The 19,729-nt window shown below is 36.7% G+C and overlaps 1 protein-coding gene across 7 annotated transcripts; it reads right to left on the minus strand.

Moving 5' to 3' along the window:
- Window positions 1-14,917: 14,917 nt before the first annotated feature.
- On the minus strand, window positions 14,918-19,390 carry LOC132631960 (uncharacterized). Of its 7 annotated transcripts, XM_060347730.1 has the most exons (6): window positions 19,243-19,350; window positions 16,162-16,256; window positions 15,979-16,077; window positions 15,781-15,854; window positions 15,547-15,673; window positions 14,918-15,472 (listed from the first exon to the last, which is right to left on the minus strand). In XM_060347730.1, the coding sequence occupies exons 3-6, from the start codon at window positions 15,979-15,981 to the stop codon at window positions 15,212-15,214; spliced, it is 465 nt and encodes a 154-aa protein (XP_060203713.1). In that variant the 5' UTR covers window positions 15,982-16,077; window positions 16,162-16,256; window positions 19,243-19,350; the 3' UTR covers window positions 14,918-15,211. The 7 variants fall into 7 exon arrangements, with proteins under 7 accessions (XP_060203713.1, XP_060203709.1, XP_060203712.1 ...); XM_060347726.1 differs by lacking the exon at window positions 16,162-16,256 and having other exon boundaries at window positions 19,243-19,390; XM_060347729.1 differs by having other exon boundaries at window positions 15,979-16,256.
- Between the last annotated feature and the right edge of the window lie 339 nt (window positions 19,391-19,729).

The raw sequence follows: 19,729 nt of genomic DNA on the forward strand, positions 1-19,729 counted from the left end.
GGGTGTCGTACATTACAATTCAAATTATGCAACTGCGTAGTAGCATTACTTGGTCCACCCGTCTCACGATTCTGTCCACTCCAATCAAAGTTATGATCGTGCGTTGAAGCCATACCATCATACTGTGTACCATAATTATTTGTATCATTTGACTGACTACCAAATCCTACAATTATTTGTTGTTGAACTACACCCCTTGAAAAACCAATATTCAAACTTGGGAGATAGGTAGTACCTCCAAAATCGAACTCATTGTCGGTCGGTACTTCGACCTGGGTAGAGCGTTGAACTGTAGCATACATGTCAAGCGCCGCTATGCATATGTGATTTTTAAAAATCTCAGGACAACGAAGAAATGACGATAAAGATTCATCGTCCGTAATTGGCATCTCACCATAAATTGGTGAACCATCGACTGTAAATGAACTTGGACATTGTCCGGTTATAACCACCGATAGTTCAGGATCATTTACGAACATTTTACTCCTTAAGACGCGTTGCAGACGATCATATTTTAGGGAAATTGGAAACCTTTGCCCTATTTCAGGACCACGACTGTATCTAACCGAACCTGCTTCATACACAACTTCACCACCCCAAAAGAAATACACTTTAACATGAGCTTCCGTCATCTTTTATGAAATATATGAGAAAAAAAATAAAAGTTGAAGGATATGAAACAGATAAGAGAAAAACAATAGATGAAAGATATGAGATGAATAAAAAAAAATTAAAAGACGAAGGATATACCATAGGTAAAGATAGGACAGTATTTATAAACGGAGAAAAGTAAAAAATTTCGTAAATTAAGTCACGAAATGTAAAAGATATTATTTTGACAACTATTCAATGCTCGTCTGAAACTGATTGAACCAACAGAAATGAACAAAAAAATAAAATTGAAACCATAGCGATTGAGAATGATATGCACAATGATTGGAACTATCAAACCATTTTGAAATAGGATTGAGAATTTTCCCTTCAATAGGTTGTACCACGCCTGCTGCTTTCAGTCTTTCAAATAGTTGAGCCAAAGGTTCAGCGAACCGAGTGTAATTACGGGTGTTTTTTGGAACAGGGTTTGGACGGACTTTATGTGTGGTATGTGGTCGATTTTGGTAAGTGGGAGCTTGGACAAGTGAGTTTTGATAGTGAGGTGCTCGAGGTTGGCAGTAGTTTGCTTGGGTGTTGTAGAAAGGGTAAAGGAATAGCGGAGCTTGGTAAGGTTCAGCGTAGTGGTAAGGGTAGAAAGACTGTTGTGGATGGTCAAAGTATGTAATGACTTGGTTTGGTAGGTTTAGAGGAGTAGTTGTCGGTGGTGGATTAGTGTTGGTGGGTAAAGGAATGTAAGGAGTATGACCTAGTGATTGATTTGGTGGGTTGATGGGTAGCGGATTAGGAGTAGCATAGGTAGTGTAGGTGGGTGGTTGATTTTGTGGCGGAGTATAGTTAGTGTAAGTGGGTAGCTGACTTTGTGGAGGAGTATAGACGGGTGATGGATTTGGTGGACTTGCGAGGGTGATTGGAGGTAGGTTGTCGTTGGTAGGTGCATTGTTTTGTGGAGGAAAATGTTCGGGAACTGAAGGAAAATGAGACGGGTTTGGTGCGATGTTTCTAGGTCCAGGAGGTGGACTTTGGAGTGTAATGGATAAGTTGGTTATGTTTCTAACCCGATTTAGTTCTCCACGTAGATTCTCAATTTCTTGAGTCAGGCGGGCGATATGTTCATCCCGTTGAATAGCAGTTCCGTGTTCGGAAGTCTCGGGCGGATCACTAGAGATCACGATGTTTTCCAAACCAGTTGAAATAGATGCGGCAGGATCAGACATAATAATTTCTTTTCCTTGAACAGCCCAACTACGTTCAGGTAACGATGACGTCTTTGACCTTGTGAGGTAAGGATGGTCGGCCATTGAGTGTCAACACGAATCAACTCTTTTGGGAATAAAAATGAAACATAAAGTGCAAACGATGTCAGTCTCATTAACATATCTAGGTAAAGTCATGATCACGTAAAGTCAAGTAAGTCATGTAGCAAATAATTCATCAAATAAAGTCAAACAAATGTAAACGAGTATATCAAATAATAACGTGTCCTAATATGCAGGTGACCTCTTTGTGCCCGAGGTAGGCCTAACGTTTGTTTGAAGGGTAAAGTGTGCCATAATACGTCATCCCGTTGCTTTTGATTAATTAGACAAATTCTATTTCCCAAAAATAAAGTACAAAAGTAATGCAATATTTATTACATGTCAAATAAATACAACATGAAGTGTTTCCTAATCTAAGTAAAGTAAATACAGTTTCCTATGTCTAACTTCTAGCTCCATTTGTGCTGTCCTTCATCTTCGTCATTCGTTGTACTCCAATGCAAATTCATACCTGTCATAGAAATATTAGTCATGCCCTCCCTCCTAAAGTTTAATTAATTAGAGCAAATAGTCAATATTTAGGCACAATTATCCTTCAAACATGCACATAAAGTATGATTAGTGTCACTCGGGGTCATGAACCCGCTTGGACGTTTGGGTAAAGTCATCTAATGGGCTTAATACACCAAGGGTATTAAACCTCCTAAGTCATGAAATGTATGCTCCTAATAAAGGGTGTTGGTTTAGCTCTATCTTAGGCTGACTAAGAGTTGGCTTCCTATGACACAAGGCTCCCCCAAGCGGACAACTTGGGAGTGGAAAGTCCGTGGTCGTCGACTGCACCGCCGATCGACTAAATCCACAAGATCGATCCAACTAAAAGGTAATTTAATAGTGAACGGGCGCAAACCGCGAAGACGTTTTGAGTGTGTGAATATGTGTGAGTTTTCCAGGAGTGGAAGAAATATGAACGGAATGACAGTTTATCAAAGCAGTAACACATAAACAGTTCATATCAAACAAACAGTTTATATCAAGCAAACAATTAATAGCATGTAAAAACAGTTAACAAATCAATAAAGTAATTTTCGATAGGCACACAAAGCCTATTTAAACTAAGTCTGTTATGGTTAGAACCTAAGTGAGTCCCCAGCGGAGTCGCCAAGCTGTCACACCCCATTTTAACCTGGGTCAAATTAGAAGTACGACATATTGGAGATTCCTGTTTTTTGTTTATGTCAAGGAGTCGCCACCTAATTATTTATGGTGAATTAGGACACCTAAAGTTTATTGAAGTTATTTTAAAGTTAACTGTGTTTTAAAAGTCTGCGAAACTTAAGATTCTAGGTAAGGGTTCAATTAGTCTAAAGGGAAGGTATTAGGCACCCTTTAAGACTCATTAACAATGGTTAACCAACCGGACTTATGATTAATTAGGCTAAGGATAAATATAGTATTATAAATGTTTGGGAGATAACCTATAAATATAGCTAAAGTTTTTTTAAAGTAAAAGGTAATAATGTTATTAGAAATAAGACATGTAAAAATAATAAGTTGCATAAAAGAATATTTCTAATATTACTTTGTAAACACGACTTATAAATGTTGTTGATTTTTAAACGAAAGTGTAATAGTAATGTTTAAAATAATACTTGTAGAAAATGTAGTGATTTAATAATAGTTTAATTATAAATAAACCAAAAGAAATGGGATGAGTGATGTTTCATATGTATTCTGGATATGAATTACGCCAACTAGCAAATTAAAATGTATTTGTAAAGTTATCGTAAGATTAATATTAATGTTTTAACAAATGTGTCTTTCAAGTGTTTTAAGATAAAAAGAGTAAATGTTGATTCTTTTAACTCAAATATATAGTCATGCTATTTAAGAATTACTCCAAATAAATGTTATAGATACTATATAAGTAGTTTAGAACATAACTAGAAGTGAATGTAATTTTGTGGAATTAACTACCCATAACTAAACTAAAACCCTTGATGTTACTAGAGTTTATCTTAATTAACGGGCACAAATGTTACTCATACAATACATATTAAATGCACACAAAATAAAAGTAGAGTAGATGCAATGCAAATGGGTTCAGCTCGTTCGGGACTGTTGTGATCTGTTGACTGTCGGGCTTTGGCCCAACAGCCTTAATGTGCTGCGAACTGTTCATCGCCTATTGGGATTCGACCCAGCGAATTTAGTATATTCTTGTAGATTCCATGTGGCAGTGGTAGCGGTGTCGTCGAGTCTCAAAGTAGGACTCTTCGGCTCCGGTGTTCATGCAAAGGAAAAGAACAGAAACTTGGAGTAAGAATTAGAAAGAGACCCGATCAAAGCAATTATGGAAGACAAAGGAGAAAGTTAAAGAAGTTATTCAAAACAAATCCCAAAAAAAACACTACATTCACTATAATGTCAACAATCTAAAAAAAATCAAAATAAATTCAAAGTCAATACCAATATATCGAAACATAGTACACATCAGTTTTCCCATATCATACTACAAAGACAGAACCAAAGAAACATTTTTTCATGGACACTTCATATAATTTCTGATTTGGTTCCAGTTCTAGAAAGAAACAAGATTATCAACTTTACACAACTTCATTCGAATGTAAACTCAAATTCCTAACCGCAACATTGAAATAGGTTTGTTAGCGGCTGTTGAAACAGACGCTAAATATGATTTTCCCCAATAGCACATCCTAATAACATAAGAGGGCTGCCCCATAAACATCAAAGCACCTATCTTTGCCTTTTAGACTCACGATTCGGAGGCGAAGGAAATGAATAAAGTAAACAAATATTGACCAATTACTATTATAACTGATGTTACTATCACTGTATTTCCTGCACTGGTTTTACTTCTATTTACTTTTTATGAGAAAGCATTAGCGTGAGTATGGATAAAAATGGCACAGTAAACAGGATTAGCAAAACCAGCTAGTGATATCTCTTTCCACCTTTATTTATCTTTCAAATTGGGGGGTCACCCTTACTAGTTATAAAGAATGAGATTCATAGAAATATTCTACAGTCTTGACAGTGCGGGAGATCATGCGTATCTCAGGGTTCGCAGTTAAATACAATAGCAACACATGCCAGAAAGAGAGGCAATGCCAAGCAGCTTAGGACAGGGGCTATATACCCAAGCAAGTTCAATTATAAAGGCATAAACAGCCTCAGTTAAATAGGTAAAACAGAGTGGTTTAAGAAAATGAATCCTTATAGATAAAGTATGCAGGCAGATTTAACAGTATGCTCACTAAGCAAAATTTGAATTCACTAACTATGAGCAAATGAGTAACATAGAACTTATCTGTGTTTATGGATCAAAGGGTAGACCATACAAATGCTAACTTCTACTAACAGAAGGGTCAGGTCTTGATTTTCCTTAAAACTCTGGTTCTAGGTAGGACAATTTAATGAGGATAAATATTGGTTGTGTGTATTTCAAGTACTGAAGGGACTGAACAAATTAGTTTAGATAGACATGAAATGCGTCTTTCTTCTCAATTTGAATCCACATCCCATAAACCATATGAATAATAAGGTGGAACATGAAAAGCAGAAGAAAAGACACAATGATTTAAAATCACCTCTACCTCTATCCAGTATAAACAGAACAATAGGCCATTGACACAAATGTACATTCCACAAACATAGACTGATGACATCAATTAAAAGAGCAAGATAACACTCTTATTCAATTCCATAGGCATACACAGTTCTGGACAGATATATTTAACAGAGTGCATTAAACAGATCTTCCCTTTTCAGGTCAGGCATATGTTGAAATCATACAGGATCTTCATAAGCTAGATTTTGGTTTAATTAATCCTAGAGAAATCAGATACTTGTAACCATATGATGAAGGTAAGAAAGGGACAGGGCAGATTTTCTATTTTTGCTTCTTCTATATACCTAAGATATACACACCATGGTGTGTATATCAGATGTATATCGAATGTATATCTTATTCTTATCTTGATAATTCACTGTATATCCTATGTATATCCGGTTTTAAATAGGTTCTAAGTCCTGGAAATTCAGTCTAAGCATCCGAACTACAATAGACACCTTTCAACTTCAATTAACGATTAATATCCTACCCTAACAGCTCCCAAACATCAAACAAATAACGCGACGACAAAGAAACTACATAATCACTAAAAACATACAGCAGAATAAACTAAAATCCTAACCAAAACAGAAATTAAAGACCATGAGTAATAAATGTATCGAAGTTTACCTCTTGCGAGTGCAGTGAAGTGAGGCGTCGACAGCGTCGAATCTACTCTCTCGTTATGAATAGATCCGAACCTTGGGCCAAACAAGTTCGAATGAAAGTATTGCGGATTTTTTGTGAACTAAAGTTTTGTATTCACTTTTGGCGAATTGAATGAAAATGCTAGGAAGTAGAAAGTAAAGATTGCTATCAATGGTGTTTGTAACAAAATACCCCCCCCCCCCCCCTCACAGAAAACCTCGCCCTCGAATTTATAGGGCTTTGTTTTTGGTTTAAGAATAAGATAGGAGCGTATGATAGAGACGAAGGAGTGGGGGACAAGCGTGAGTGGAACAGCAGTGGAGATGGCAGAGCCTGGGAAAGAGGAGAAGTAGAAGGTGTCGGGTGAGAGGCGTGGGGGACAAAGGAGTGTGGGGGTGGCAGAGCGAAGCGGGGGACAAAGGGAAGTGGAAGTTGGCAGAGGCGTGAGAGGTGAAGGAGAGGAGAGATAGAAAGGGAAGGGGAGCGGCGGCGTAGAGGAGGTGAAGGGGACCAGAGAATGAAGGAGGAGAGAAAGAAAAGAAAAAGAAAAGAAAGGGGCGGGTTAGGTTTAGAAGAGAAAGGGTATTGGGCCGGGTCAGGTAAACGGACTGGACCGGGTAGGTTGAAGATATGGGCTAGTCCATTAGGGTAGAAAAATGTGGGTTGTTTAATTGGGTAGGGAAATAATATTGTATTTGTATCTTGGGCCATTAATTTGGCTGCAAATTGTTGATCCTTCCTCCGCTATTTAATTACTTTTGGGCTTCTAATTTAATAACTGGTAAAGATGATAAATAATTAATAATGTAAAAAAATAAATATTTTGCAAAGTGTTGTCTTGTAATTAATTTAACGAGTCCAAACTCGAAAAAATGAAATGATAACGAATCATTTAAAATTTGTGGTAAAGTAATGCTCGTAATGTTGAAAATAAAAGTAGTGATATTAATAGTAGTGGCAATAAAATATTGTGAAAAATAAAGTATTTAGCTCGTCAGAAAATTTAGAAACCCGAGTAATATTAAATAAAAGAGGGACAAAATTGGGTGTCAACAGGGGATAGATGGGAAAGGGTTAATGCCATTGTTTTGTCATGGGTGATGAATTCAGTCTCTAGCAGTCTAATTGGGGAGATAATGTATGCAACAAGTGCACAAGTACTCTGGGAATAACTTCAAGAAAGGTTCACCAAGATTGACAGTTCAAGGTCTTATAACATACATAAAGAGATAGCAACTTTTAGTCAAGGAACACTATCTGTATCTGCATATTTTTCAAGATTAAAGAATATGTGGGAGGAGTTTGATGCCCTTATACCAGCACCTACGTGTGAATGCCCAGTGTCAAAAGAGTATGTGGTACATCTGCAGAAGTTAAAGCTTTTCCAATTCCTCATGGGGTTAAATGAATCTTATAGTCAAGCAAAGAGTCAAATATTGTTGATGAATTCAGTCCCAACAGTAAATAGAGCCTATGGCATGGTAATTAGTGATGAGGGAAAAAAGTCTGTAGCTGCAACTTCTGGGATATTGGGACCAAATCCAGGTTCACAATTTGATGTGGCAATGTACTCAAGGTCAGGGGAAAATTCTAGTGGGAATTACAATGGTAACCAGTATAGTAGTCACAGCACTACTCAGTATAATAATCTAAGTCAAAGGTTCAAGAAGGACTATAATCTTCAGTGTGAATTCTGTAAGCTGAAGGGGCACACCAAGGATACTTGCTACAAGATTGTGGGTTACCCTCCTAGTTTTAAGTACAAGAAGAAAGGAGGTATGCCTCCTAACAGGAGCACTGCTCATAATGTCATAGCAGAATACAATACTCAAGAACATCAAATGGCTGATTTTGGACATGGGCAAGAGTATGCTTATATGATGCAAAGTCAAAACTTGGGTACAGCCAACCAAGGAGCACCAGTTGGTCCTGAGAAAAGTCCAAGTTTACAAGGGTGCTCATTCACTAAAGAGCAATATGAACAAATTCTGAAATTCTTGAACAAAGATGCTGACAAGGCTTATGCAGGGAATGCAACAACAGAAAGTCCAGCAGGTAAACACAGTGCCTTCATAGTGTATAATCAGTTGTTAAAATGGATAGTGGACACAGGTGCATCAAATCGTATGGTTTCTGATGTGAATTCATTAGATAAGGACACAGTTATGGCACCTGAAAAACCAAAGAAAGTGTTTCTCCCTAATGGTGATGTAACAAGTGTTTTACATGTTGGAAAAGGTACATTAGCTAGTGGGGATACTATATCCAATGTGTTTCATATACCCCAGTTCAAGTACAATCTACTTTCAGTCTCCAAGATCACTAAAGAATTAAGATGCTCAGTTTTGTTTTGTCCTGACTTCTGCCTATTCCAGGATCTCTTCACTGGAAGGGTGAGAGCAATTGGTAGAGAAGAAGATGGACTTTACATACTCACTGGATCACAATCATCAAGTAATGGAGAGATAGCACTAAACATCAAGGCTGGAGACAAAGACAATGAAACTGAAAATATAGAATTGTGGCATAAGAGGTTTGGCCATATATCTACTACTGTCCTTAGTAAACTGATTACTGTAAAACAAGATATGATAAGTGAAAGATTGAGCAAATGTATTGTGTGTCCATGTGCCAAACAGACTAGGTAACCTTTTTCTACTAGTTGTATTAAGACATCTGAGTGTTTTGAATTGGTTCATATGGATTTGTGGGGACCATACAAAGTCCCTACTTATGATGGCAACAAGTATTTTCTTACAGTTGTAGATGACTACACCAGAATGACCTGGATTTTTTGTTAAAGTTGAAGTCTGATGCTTGTGTTGTCATAAAATATTTTCTGCTTCTTGTTAAGAATCAGTTTGCTAAGTCTGTCAAAGTTATTAGGACAGATAATGGTACTGAATTTGTGAATGTTGCATGTGATAGTATGTTCAAGGACTTAGGAATTATTCACCAAAAATCATGTGCCTATACCCCTCAGCAAAATGGAGTTGCTGAGAGGAAGCACAGACACATTCTAGAGATCACAAGAGCTATTAGGTTTCAAGCAGGAATTCCTATCAAGCTATGGGGTTATTGTGTGTTGGCTGTTGTCTACCTTATGAACAGATTGCCCAGCTCAGTACTGAACCATAAGTCACCATATGAGCTTTTATACCACAAACCACCTACACTCAGTCACTTAAGGGTGTTAGGATGCATGTGTTATGCTAAGGTGGTACAAGAACAAGACAAATTGATGTCTAGGTCCAGGTTAGCAGTGCATATGGGCTATGCAGCTACTCAGAAAGGTTATTTGTTGTATGATTTTGCTACCAAAGAAGTGTTTGTCAGCAGGGATATGATATTCAGGGAACATATTTTTCCCTTCAAAACTAGTGACTTAGAAGCACAACCTATCTTCACTCATGTTGAGTTACACAACCTTATGACTCGCATACAAGACACTACTCATAAACATAGTTCAGCTTCTACTCAACCTATTAACACTGACACTGATATACTAGAACCAACTGAAATGCCAATTTCTCAATCCCCAAATCAATCTTTATCTCTTCCCAGTGTTCAACCTTCATCAGTCTCAATACAACCAGATGCACACCCTTCTCATAATCATCACTCAATGCAAAATAATAGAGTATCTAGTAGAGGAAAGAAACCACCCATATGGATGAAATATTTTGTCTCCTTAAATGCTCATCACACCAATCCATACTCATTATCAAACTATATGACTTATGACCATCTCTCAGCCAAACATCAAGCCTGCATTTCTGCTTCATCAAATGAAACTGAACCAGCTACCTACTTAGAAGCAATCAAAGACCCTAGGTGGGTAGAAGCTATGAAAAATGAGATAGAAGCCTTGGAAACCAATAATACATGGAATGTGGTGACATTACCCAATGGGAAAAGTCCAATTGGCTGCAAGTGGATTTTTAAAATAAAATACAAGTCAAATGGGGAGATTGAGAGGTTTAAAGCAAGGTTGGTGGCTAAAGGATTTAGTCAAAAATAGGGGATAGATTACCAAGAAACATTCTCACCTATGGTGAAAATGAAAACTGTTAGAACTATTTTGTCACTGGCTGCTTCAAATAAGTGGCACATCCATCAAATGGATGTTTTCAATGCCTTCTTACAAGGGGACTTAGAGGATGGAATTTACATGGACCTTCCTCAAGGATTTGTCAGTCAGGGGGAGAAGAAGGTATGTAGACTGATCAAATCATTGTATGGCTTAAAACAAGCCCCAAGACAATGGAATGCTAAGTTGACTGAAGCATTAGTAAGAGATCATTTTCAACGGAGTCAATATGATTATTCTCTTTTCTTCAAAAAATCTACTGAGGGTATCACTATAGTCCTAGTATATGTGGATGACATGCTCATCACTGGTGATAGTTTGAAGTTGATTGAAGAAACCAAAACAGCATTACAAAAAGCCTTCAAAATGAAAGACTTAGGTGAACTGAAATTTTTCCTTGGAATTGAGTTTGCCAGAACTGAACAAGGCATCGTGATGCATCAAAGGAAATATGCCCTAGAAATCATATCTGAAACAGGCCTAAGTGCAGCAAAACCTGCAATTACACCTTTGGACTACAATGTGAAGTTAACAACTAAGGAGTATGATGACTTCATAGCTAGCAATGACCAAACTAAGATCACTAATGATGAAGAGTTGTCTGATCAGAGTACTTATCAGAGGTTGATTGGTAAACTGCTGTACCTTACAATGACCAGACCTGATATATCATTCAGTGTCCAGAATTTAAGTCAGTTCCTACAAAGGCCAAAGGAGTCACACATGGAAGCAGCTATTAGGATTGTAAGATACCTTAAGAATCAACCTGGCCAAGGTATCTTACTATCAAGCAAAGAAAACAGCACTATCACAGCCTATTGTGATGCAGATTGGGTTGCTTTCCCATTGACAAGAAAATCAGTCTCAGGTTACTTAGTAAAGATGGGTGAATCCCTGATAACTTGGAAAGCTAAGAAGCAGACCACAGTGTCTAGAAGCTCAGCTGAGGCTGAGTATAGAAGCCTTGCCAACACTGTTACTGAGCTGGTATGGATACTAGGATTACTTAAAGAAATTGGCAGGGAAGTTCCAACACCTGTCAAAATATACAGTGACAGCAAAGCTGCATTACAAATAGCAGCAAATCCAGTTTACCACGAGAGAACTAAACACATAGAAGTTGATTGTCACTACATAAGAGAGAAGATCTTGCAAGGATTGATTGCCACAGAATACATTTCCACACATGATCAGCCTGCTGACATTCTAACAAAAGGATTGAATCGAGTACAACATGAATACCTTTGTTCCAAGCTAGGATTGTATAACATCTTTGCAATGCCTAGCTTGAGGGGGAGTGTAAAGAAAGGTGTCACATGAGTAAAGGGGCAAAAGAGTCTTTTCACAATTATTGTTAGGAAGTCCCAATTACAGTTAGTTAGTTAAAGTGTCATTAGTCAGTTAGAAGTATAAATGTGAAGATAACAAACAGATTGTAATCATTCGTTTTTTACTGAATAAAGAAAGGATCATCTTCTCTTCTCTCTTCTCTCTTCTCTCATCTGTATATCTCCCTTTCTTTTAGGGGTTAATACCCAATAATTCTTCCACAATTACATTCTTGGTGGCGGTGTGAAGCAAAAGCATCTTGAATGAAAGATTTTTGAAAGGCTTAGCTACTTGAGGAAATTTGATTCACATATTGCATGTTTTTGTTTGTGGTATATTATAAGTCTAGTAACTTGTCAAGACTTTTAAAAATCTTTTCCTTCATAATTAAGGAATTTGAAAGGTTGAAACAGTAACTGCTATTCGTGTAATTTTTCCTTTCATCAATGTGTGAACATTGATAATTTAATTGCAACAAGTAGTCCTCTTTTATGTGTTGGTACCGTTATTATATTGCAGCAAATAAACATTAGAACTCTACTGTAACATATATCTGAAAGGAATAGGAAGAAGTGGAGTATTAATTATATAGCCAATTATAAAAATAAAAATAAAAATAGGAGAAAAAGTAAAAGTAAAATGTGAAAAATCCAAAAAAAAAAAAAGGAGAAAAAAGAGAAATAGAAATGAAGGTCATAGAGAGATGTCACATCACATTGTCTATGCTCAGTTTTATATTATATATAGATATAGATTCATGTGAGCTCAGCTTTATATTATATATAGATATAGATTCATGTGAGATGTTCTCATTTTTCACCTATTACTTAATACCAACGGACAAATAAAAAGTACTTAGTTTTACCTTTTTCTTTGGTGGCCTTGTACTTATTTTTACCTACATTATAACTACTGGAAAAACAAACCTAAATCAGTGCTGCTAAGTTTTAAAATGGATTTCTGAAAGTTGTTTCAAATCAGATTTCAAAAAACCATTACTCCATACAACATATAATCCATCAAAAGACACGAAAAATATTCCAAAAACTTTCTGCACAAAGTTTTATTGTAAAATTAAAACTATTTGCCCAGAACAAATCTATGTTTTTCTAACCATGATTTTTTGTACTTAATCATGATTAATTAACATGTATTGTTGCCTCATTAAATCACTTAATTATGAAAAAATTATATCGTTTAGCATAAACACTGAGTGCCAATAAATTATTAGCTCATTTATAGATGGGGCAATAATATTAGAACTCCAATTTAAACCACTTTCATATAATTATCCTCAATATATTCTATTATTTTATTTAAATTATAACTTTAATAAAATGTATAACTAATTATCTTTAAGTGAGTCCATCCTTAACAAATATTGTACAATCAGAAATATACACAAGTACAACAGAGATAGAATCATTTTTCGTTACAAATTTAAACTTAAACCTCAAATAACAAAAAGATTTAAAAAAATAAAAAATTACAGCGATTGACCTTGTTGGGCCGTGCACAGCACGGGCATACCTTACCTAGTTCACTTATAAAAGGACAAATCAGTAAGGGTCTGTATGCAAAAATGAATAACTTCTCCAAATGGATAATGCAACCTTGATTAAATAGTGGTTACAGAGAGCATCAAAGTTAGGCATCTTAAAATTATCAATTATCACACTATATAGTACGCGGCTAAGTAAATCAGTAAATCCATCATTTTAGAACTATTGGTAAATCAAATCAGAAAGGTCTATAGTATTATGCATGCATTACAAACCCTTTTGGAAAGTACAATACGAATATGTCAAGGAAGAATTATGTTCCCAAGTCAGTATGTCGAAAATAGAATTTTGTAAAGAACCAAATTAAATTAAGACAATATACAATTCGAAGCACCTGACCTATTTCACTTCCTTGTGCTTGTTCATAAAGGGAGAATGGGTCAACTTAACCATTTACAAGTTGAACAGAAAAAAATAATCTTGCAAAAATTTCTTATGAATTACTTTTTTTTTTTTTTAATATCTTTGATGTGTAAAAGTAAAATCTCTTAAAAAGACATAAAACTAATACTAACAAATTTTTAAAAGGCTGCAAATCAATTTTTTTAAACTTGCCAGGTTAGACCATTGGTGTTTCTGGGCGTGGCAGGACACTCCATCATCCAAAAACTTGCAGCAACACAGAATGAGAGGGACATCCACCTTACCTCAAAAGTAAATGCACAAGACTGTAACACACAGTCTGCAAAAAAAATCGGAAGATACTTAACTATGCACAAGTACTTCCATAAAATACAATACGTAATCAACTAACAAAAAAATTAGCCTTATCGTAGTTTCTTCTTACACTTGGTAGTTGCCATTTATCAAGTAGCAATGGTCCCTTCGCCTCTTTCAGGAGTTGTTGAAAAGAGTAATACAACAACATAATACCCAGTGTAATCCCACCAGCGGGGTCTGAAGAGGCTAGAGTATACGCAGACGTTACCCCTACCTTAGGAGGTAGAGAGGTTATTTCCGATAGACCCTCGGCTCAAAGAAAAGCAATCCGGAAGTTGAAAAGAGTAACAAAAGGTACTATCTCTAGTCGATGCCGCCAATTTAGCCATGAAATCTGCAGCCAGATTAGCCTCTCTATAACAATGAGAGTAATTAACTTCAGCATCCTTCAAGTTGCTCGTGGTGCCTCTAATGATACTCTTGAGCTTCATACTGTTGATAGTCCCTTCTTTAAGCATGTTACCTCAATGCTGATTTTGTTATAGCCATTCTACACACACCACCTGCTTCCATAGCTGCAGCTTCTGTATGATTGTTGCTAGTACTGTGAATGGAAATTGAGAAGGCCATGATAAGATCTCCCTCAGAATCCCCGAGCACACCTCCAATTCCAGCCTTACCACTGTTAAATGTTGAAACTTCCATCTGTGTTAATCTTTACCATACCTGGTAAAGGTCTAGTCCAGATGACCTGTTTCCATATAACAACTGGCCTAAGATTTTCAATAATCCTACAAGTTTTTGCCCAGTTCTCTTCCATTTTGTATCTTGAAAATGCAGTAACCATAGCCAAAATCAATTGAACATGTACATACTGCAATTTTAAAAATTCAAAACAAAATTGTCCTCGTTAAACTCAGAGAAAACAAGATTACTTGATCTCATCACTAATATACCACTGGATCTTAGACATAGCAACTAGCATCTTATTGCCCCTTAATTCTAACTAATGCTAACATCTCATCATATAAAGCTTGAAAATTTGATTCAGAGCGAACAGAAACTACAAGAAAACTGCGGAAATTAATCACATGGACAATTGGTCCACACTCCACGCACTATGTTATGTTTAAAACCATTAAAGTATGGTCCAAATTGCAGTTTCAAATTCAAGTGCGTAACGAGAATCGACAGATCTGTAAGTTAGCATTTGTCACTTGTCTGGTTACTGCCAGGAAAATAAAGTTGATATGCAAAGAGGTTTTTGAATAATAATATTGGCATTCCCATAATACAAAGATAATGTATATCGTAACTCTGAGAACGGCAAAATAAATGAGTACGAGTCTGTTTAGGTGATGCAGACCAGAAAACTTCAACTAAGCTTGACATCTGACATCAACCATCTGACAACTTGTCAGCCATTTTTTTGTCTCTTTGAGTTCTGGCTCCCTTCTTCCATGGCCTTCAATTTGTTCTTAATTGCAGCTATTTTGGCACTCTTGCTCATTTGAGCCGAGGAGCCAGCAACAAAGTTTGATTTGCTCGTCTCCCCACCAGCTGCGAAAGAATAACTTTCAGCCCCTTCCATCAAATATTTCTCACTGGCAAGCCTAACAACCAAAGGTCGACCACAGACCAATCTTCCATGCATCTTCTCCTTGGCCAATACAGCTTCCTGCATGCTCACTTTAAACATAGAAATCAGTAACTACTCTCAATGATGAGCAACTGAAGAGTTCTGCAACTTACCTCTTTAGTGCTAAACTGGACAAAAGCATAACCACGTGGCTCCCCACGCTTAGGGCCACGAGTGTGCCATAGGAAGTCTTCAGCTACAATCTTCCCAAAGGAAGAAAACATCTTAATCAAAGTAGCCCTGGTGTCAAAAATAAATATACAATCAGGTGAAGCAAGTCTTGGGCAATATAGTATTCCAGTGCTACAAGTTCACCAGGGAATTTGATTGCAGAGATCTATCCTTACTCTGATATTCTAAGATCAAGGTTTCCAACATAAAGTCTGCTTTCAGACTTATCATCCAAAGAATTACTTGGATCCTGCAATAACATTAAAAACAGCTAATTAGCAGTTGCCAGAATTACTATTACAAATGAAACATTCTAGAGTAACTTATATGACCAAGGATGTGTTTGGTAGGAAGGTAAATGTTTTCAACTATACCATGCAGAACAAAAGGACCTGGTAACTAATGCAGCAGCAATCCACAAGCAAAATAGAACTTTTGGACTTTGGTGTCTAGAATATTGCAGCCGCAAAGACCTGCATTCAGAAAGAAAGTTTTAGGTCAGATACTCCAACTTAAGTAATTCCCCAGACACCACTTGTGGAATTACACGGAATTACACTGGGTATGTTGTTGTTGTCGTTTCTCCAACTTAAGTAATATTTCTTTCAGTTCGCTGCAACATAGCTAAGCATAAATCCAATTACACTCTTTCCTGCATCGACACCACGGGAAGGAAGATAAATTTCATGTGAACTTCAGAATTCAACATAACTCGTTTTGTTTAGGCATGTCAGACAGTGAAGAGACCACCAACATCTCCCCCTCCTTTGTTTCTCCTCCCTCTCAACTCATCCCAAAAGAAAAGCCCCTCCTACTCTCCTTACCATTTCATTCTCCAATTTTCACTGATCCAAAGTGTCTTAGGGTCTTCCCAAAAGCAAAGGCATCTTTCCCATGCATCCTGTCCTCGGGAGGAGAAGTGCCCATGGCAACCAAGTTCACGTTTTAAAGCACTGATTTCATGCTTCACATTGAGTTGCCTCTTGGATTATTCAATTCTCCACAAAGGTCTGCACATCTAGGTTCCTCTCACTTCCACAGAAACCCACAGTGGGCTGGGATGGACGGGGAGACAAGATTTACTACCTAACTTTTGCACCATAGATGTAAAATGAACTTGCCCTATGAATTTAAAAGGGCAATACCAACTAGTTGGAATTAAAGCTTAGCCATGTTGGTACAATTACAAAAGATCCTGTGCTTGGAAGGAATCTTTTTACATATTTGTATGTCGGTAGAAAAAATAGAGAATTTAGTATAGAGAATGCCAAGTTATTGAACATTGGAATGAAATGGGTATAAACGGAGTGCTAGCTTAAGATTGAGGTATACTTGTTAATTCATCACAAACCAATACCAGGATGTACCTCCATCCCCATGCCATCTACAAAAATTAAGAAAGCTAGGGAGGGGACAGAGACCAGACTTCACCTTTGGGCAATAGATACAAATTAAAACAACTCTCTCTATCAAATTTAAAGGGGAAAATTAAATTCTCAAGACCCCATGCCATATATCCATAAATAAGAACGATCTCCTCCCCAGCAATTTGGCGGTAGAAGTCTAAGGGAGGGCAAGGACCGTTGGACAACGAACTTGAAATTTGGACCATAAATGTAAACAGAACAACTATATCTATGAAATCTAAAAATGGAAAATTGACTTCTCAAGAATGAAAACCAGGATGACCCCCAAACCCATCTATCAACAAATTAAGAAATATCTTCTCCCTGGGCAATTGCATCTTTTGGCCAATAAATTGGTTTCTGAAGTATAATTACGAAACAGTAACATGCTACAAACCTCATTCATTCAGATCATGCCAACATCACTCTTCTGAACATGTTTGATACACATGAATGACTTGTCATGCAGTGCTAACCACTCAAACAAAGATGCACAACTTCCCCTTCCAAATCCATCCCCCATCACACTTAACTTTTTACACTAAGATGCCAGGTAACCTTCATCTTCCGTATTGACAATTTTCATCTTTGCCTCTCTATATCATAAACTCAATGAAAAATGTTACTCCCTTTGTCCCAAAAAGATTGTCTTAGTTTGACTTGGCACGGAGTTTAAGAAATAAAGGAAGACAATCTTTTTGGGACGGAGGGAGTATAAAACAGCATCAGCATTCTACTCTAAGTAGATTGTGATGCTTGATTAGTAAACCCAAATCTAGAATACTAGTAATAAATAAGCTAATCTACAACCCCATCAAGTTGGAACTCACATGATACACGTATTTCCTAACGTTGCATAGAAAATTGGAGCTCCTAAATACAAATAGAAGGCAGGCCAAGATGCAAATCAACCGAACAACAAAAAAATATTCAACCAAAAATTCTACTAAAATTTCATCTATCCCAGTTTCAACCAGAAACATTTAGCATAAGTAAGTGAACCCATGGTCTTTCCACAAAATCAGATATTTTATGTACATATTTTCTAGAATTGATCTACTATTAGATGTTGGCACCCATGCTACAAAAAGGCTTAATGGTGCACTAGAATGAAAGTTGAGTTATTTACCTAGAGGAACAACGGTGAATTCCCACTTAATGCATTTTTTTCTGATTTCATGCTTCACATTGAGTTGCCTCTTGCATTCAAAAATCATTATTCAATTCTCCACAAACACCTCACACATTTAGGTTCCTCTCACCTCCACAGAACCCCACATTGTGCTGGGATGGGCAGGGAGACAAGAGTCCCTACCTCACATCTTTGGACCATATATGTAAAATGAACAACTTGGCCTATAAATTTAAAAGGCAATATCAACTAGTTGGAATTAAGGCGTAGTCATGTTGGTACAATTACATATGATCCTGTGCTAAAAAGGGACCTTTTTTTTTTAATTTGTATGTCGGCAGAAAAAAATTGAGAATTTTAGTATTAGAGATTCCCAAGTTATTGAACATTGGAATGAAAAATGTGCAAATGGATAATACAATTCATTACCCCAACTAGCTTAAGATTTGTTATACTTGTTAATTCATCACAAATCAATACCGGGATGTACTCCCGTGCCATTTACCAATATTAAGAAAGCTAGGGAGGGGATAGAGACCCGACTTCACCTTTGGGCCATAGATACAAACTAAAACAATTGACCTTATGAAATTTAAACGTGAAAATTAAAAAATTTCAAGACCCCATGCCATCAATCCATATATAAGAACGATCTCCTCCCCAGCCAATTTGGGTTGTACAAGTCTAGGGGAAGGGACGGACAGTTGCACGCCCAACTTGAGATTTTGCCCAATGTAAGCAGTGAAATTTAGAAATGGTAAATTGAGTTCTCAAGAATGAAGACTAGGATGACCCCCAAAACCAATCCATCAAAAATTAAGAAATGTCTTCTTCCCAAGAAACTTATCCAAGAAAAACCCAATAGTGATAATCTGATAATGTGCTTCACTTTTCTAAGAACTATGGTTAAATAGTTATCTTTGTAGGCAAATAAGTGTTGATTTAATTTTTAGTTAGGAAAATGCTGCCAGAAATTGGGAAAAGGAATCGAGCTAAAGCTCCAATTACATAAACCCTGGTATTTAACAAATTTAGCAGAAAATTGCAACATATACTAGGCAAAAAAAGGCAACGTAAAATGAGTATTAAACGTAGCTTACTTGATTTTTTGGCTGAATTTTTTATGATGAACAAACAAGACAGTGCTTGACATGTACCAGGAAAAAATAAGAGAACGTGACCAAGGGACAACTTTATTTGCGTAAAAGGTTTTATGGGATTGTTTTGTCCCTCTCTAATTTTTGTGCCCTTCTATCCGACGTTTGATGGATTTGGGTCAGCTCACTGTACTATCTCTTACTGGATTTTCTGCCAGTCAGCCCAATAAAGATTCTTGCCCCACTAACAAACAGTCCAACCAACAATAATGGTGGTCATTGGCATCTATGTCCTTATTTTATGCTGGTCTTCAATTTCTGTCCCTCATAACCAAAAAAAAAAGTTCTCTAAGACATACATTTATATTTTCGCATCATAATATTCCACAAATGATGTCACGCATTACTTTTTCCCTTAAAAAACTTATGTCGTTCAATTACTAAAGGCCATAATTTAAAGACCAACCCATTTCAAGGACAAAAATTAAAG

Source organism: Lycium barbarum, chromosome 3, assembly GCF_019175385.1.
Source record: "Lycium barbarum isolate Lr01 chromosome 3, ASM1917538v2, whole genome shotgun sequence".
Classification (NCBI taxonomy): Eukaryota; Viridiplantae; Streptophyta; class Magnoliopsida; order Solanales; family Solanaceae; genus Lycium; species Lycium barbarum.

Coding starts and splice junctions, on each gene's coding strand:
- LOC132631960 (XM_060347726.1), bottom strand. Junction 15,674..15,780: donor CTTGATCTTAGAATATCAGA/GTAAGGATAGAT, acceptor TTTTGACACCAG/GGCTACTTTGATTAAGATGT. Junction 15,473..15,546: donor TCCAGTTTAGCACTAAAGAG/GTAAGTTGCAGA, acceptor GTGAGCATGCAG/GAAGCTGTATTGGCCAAGGA.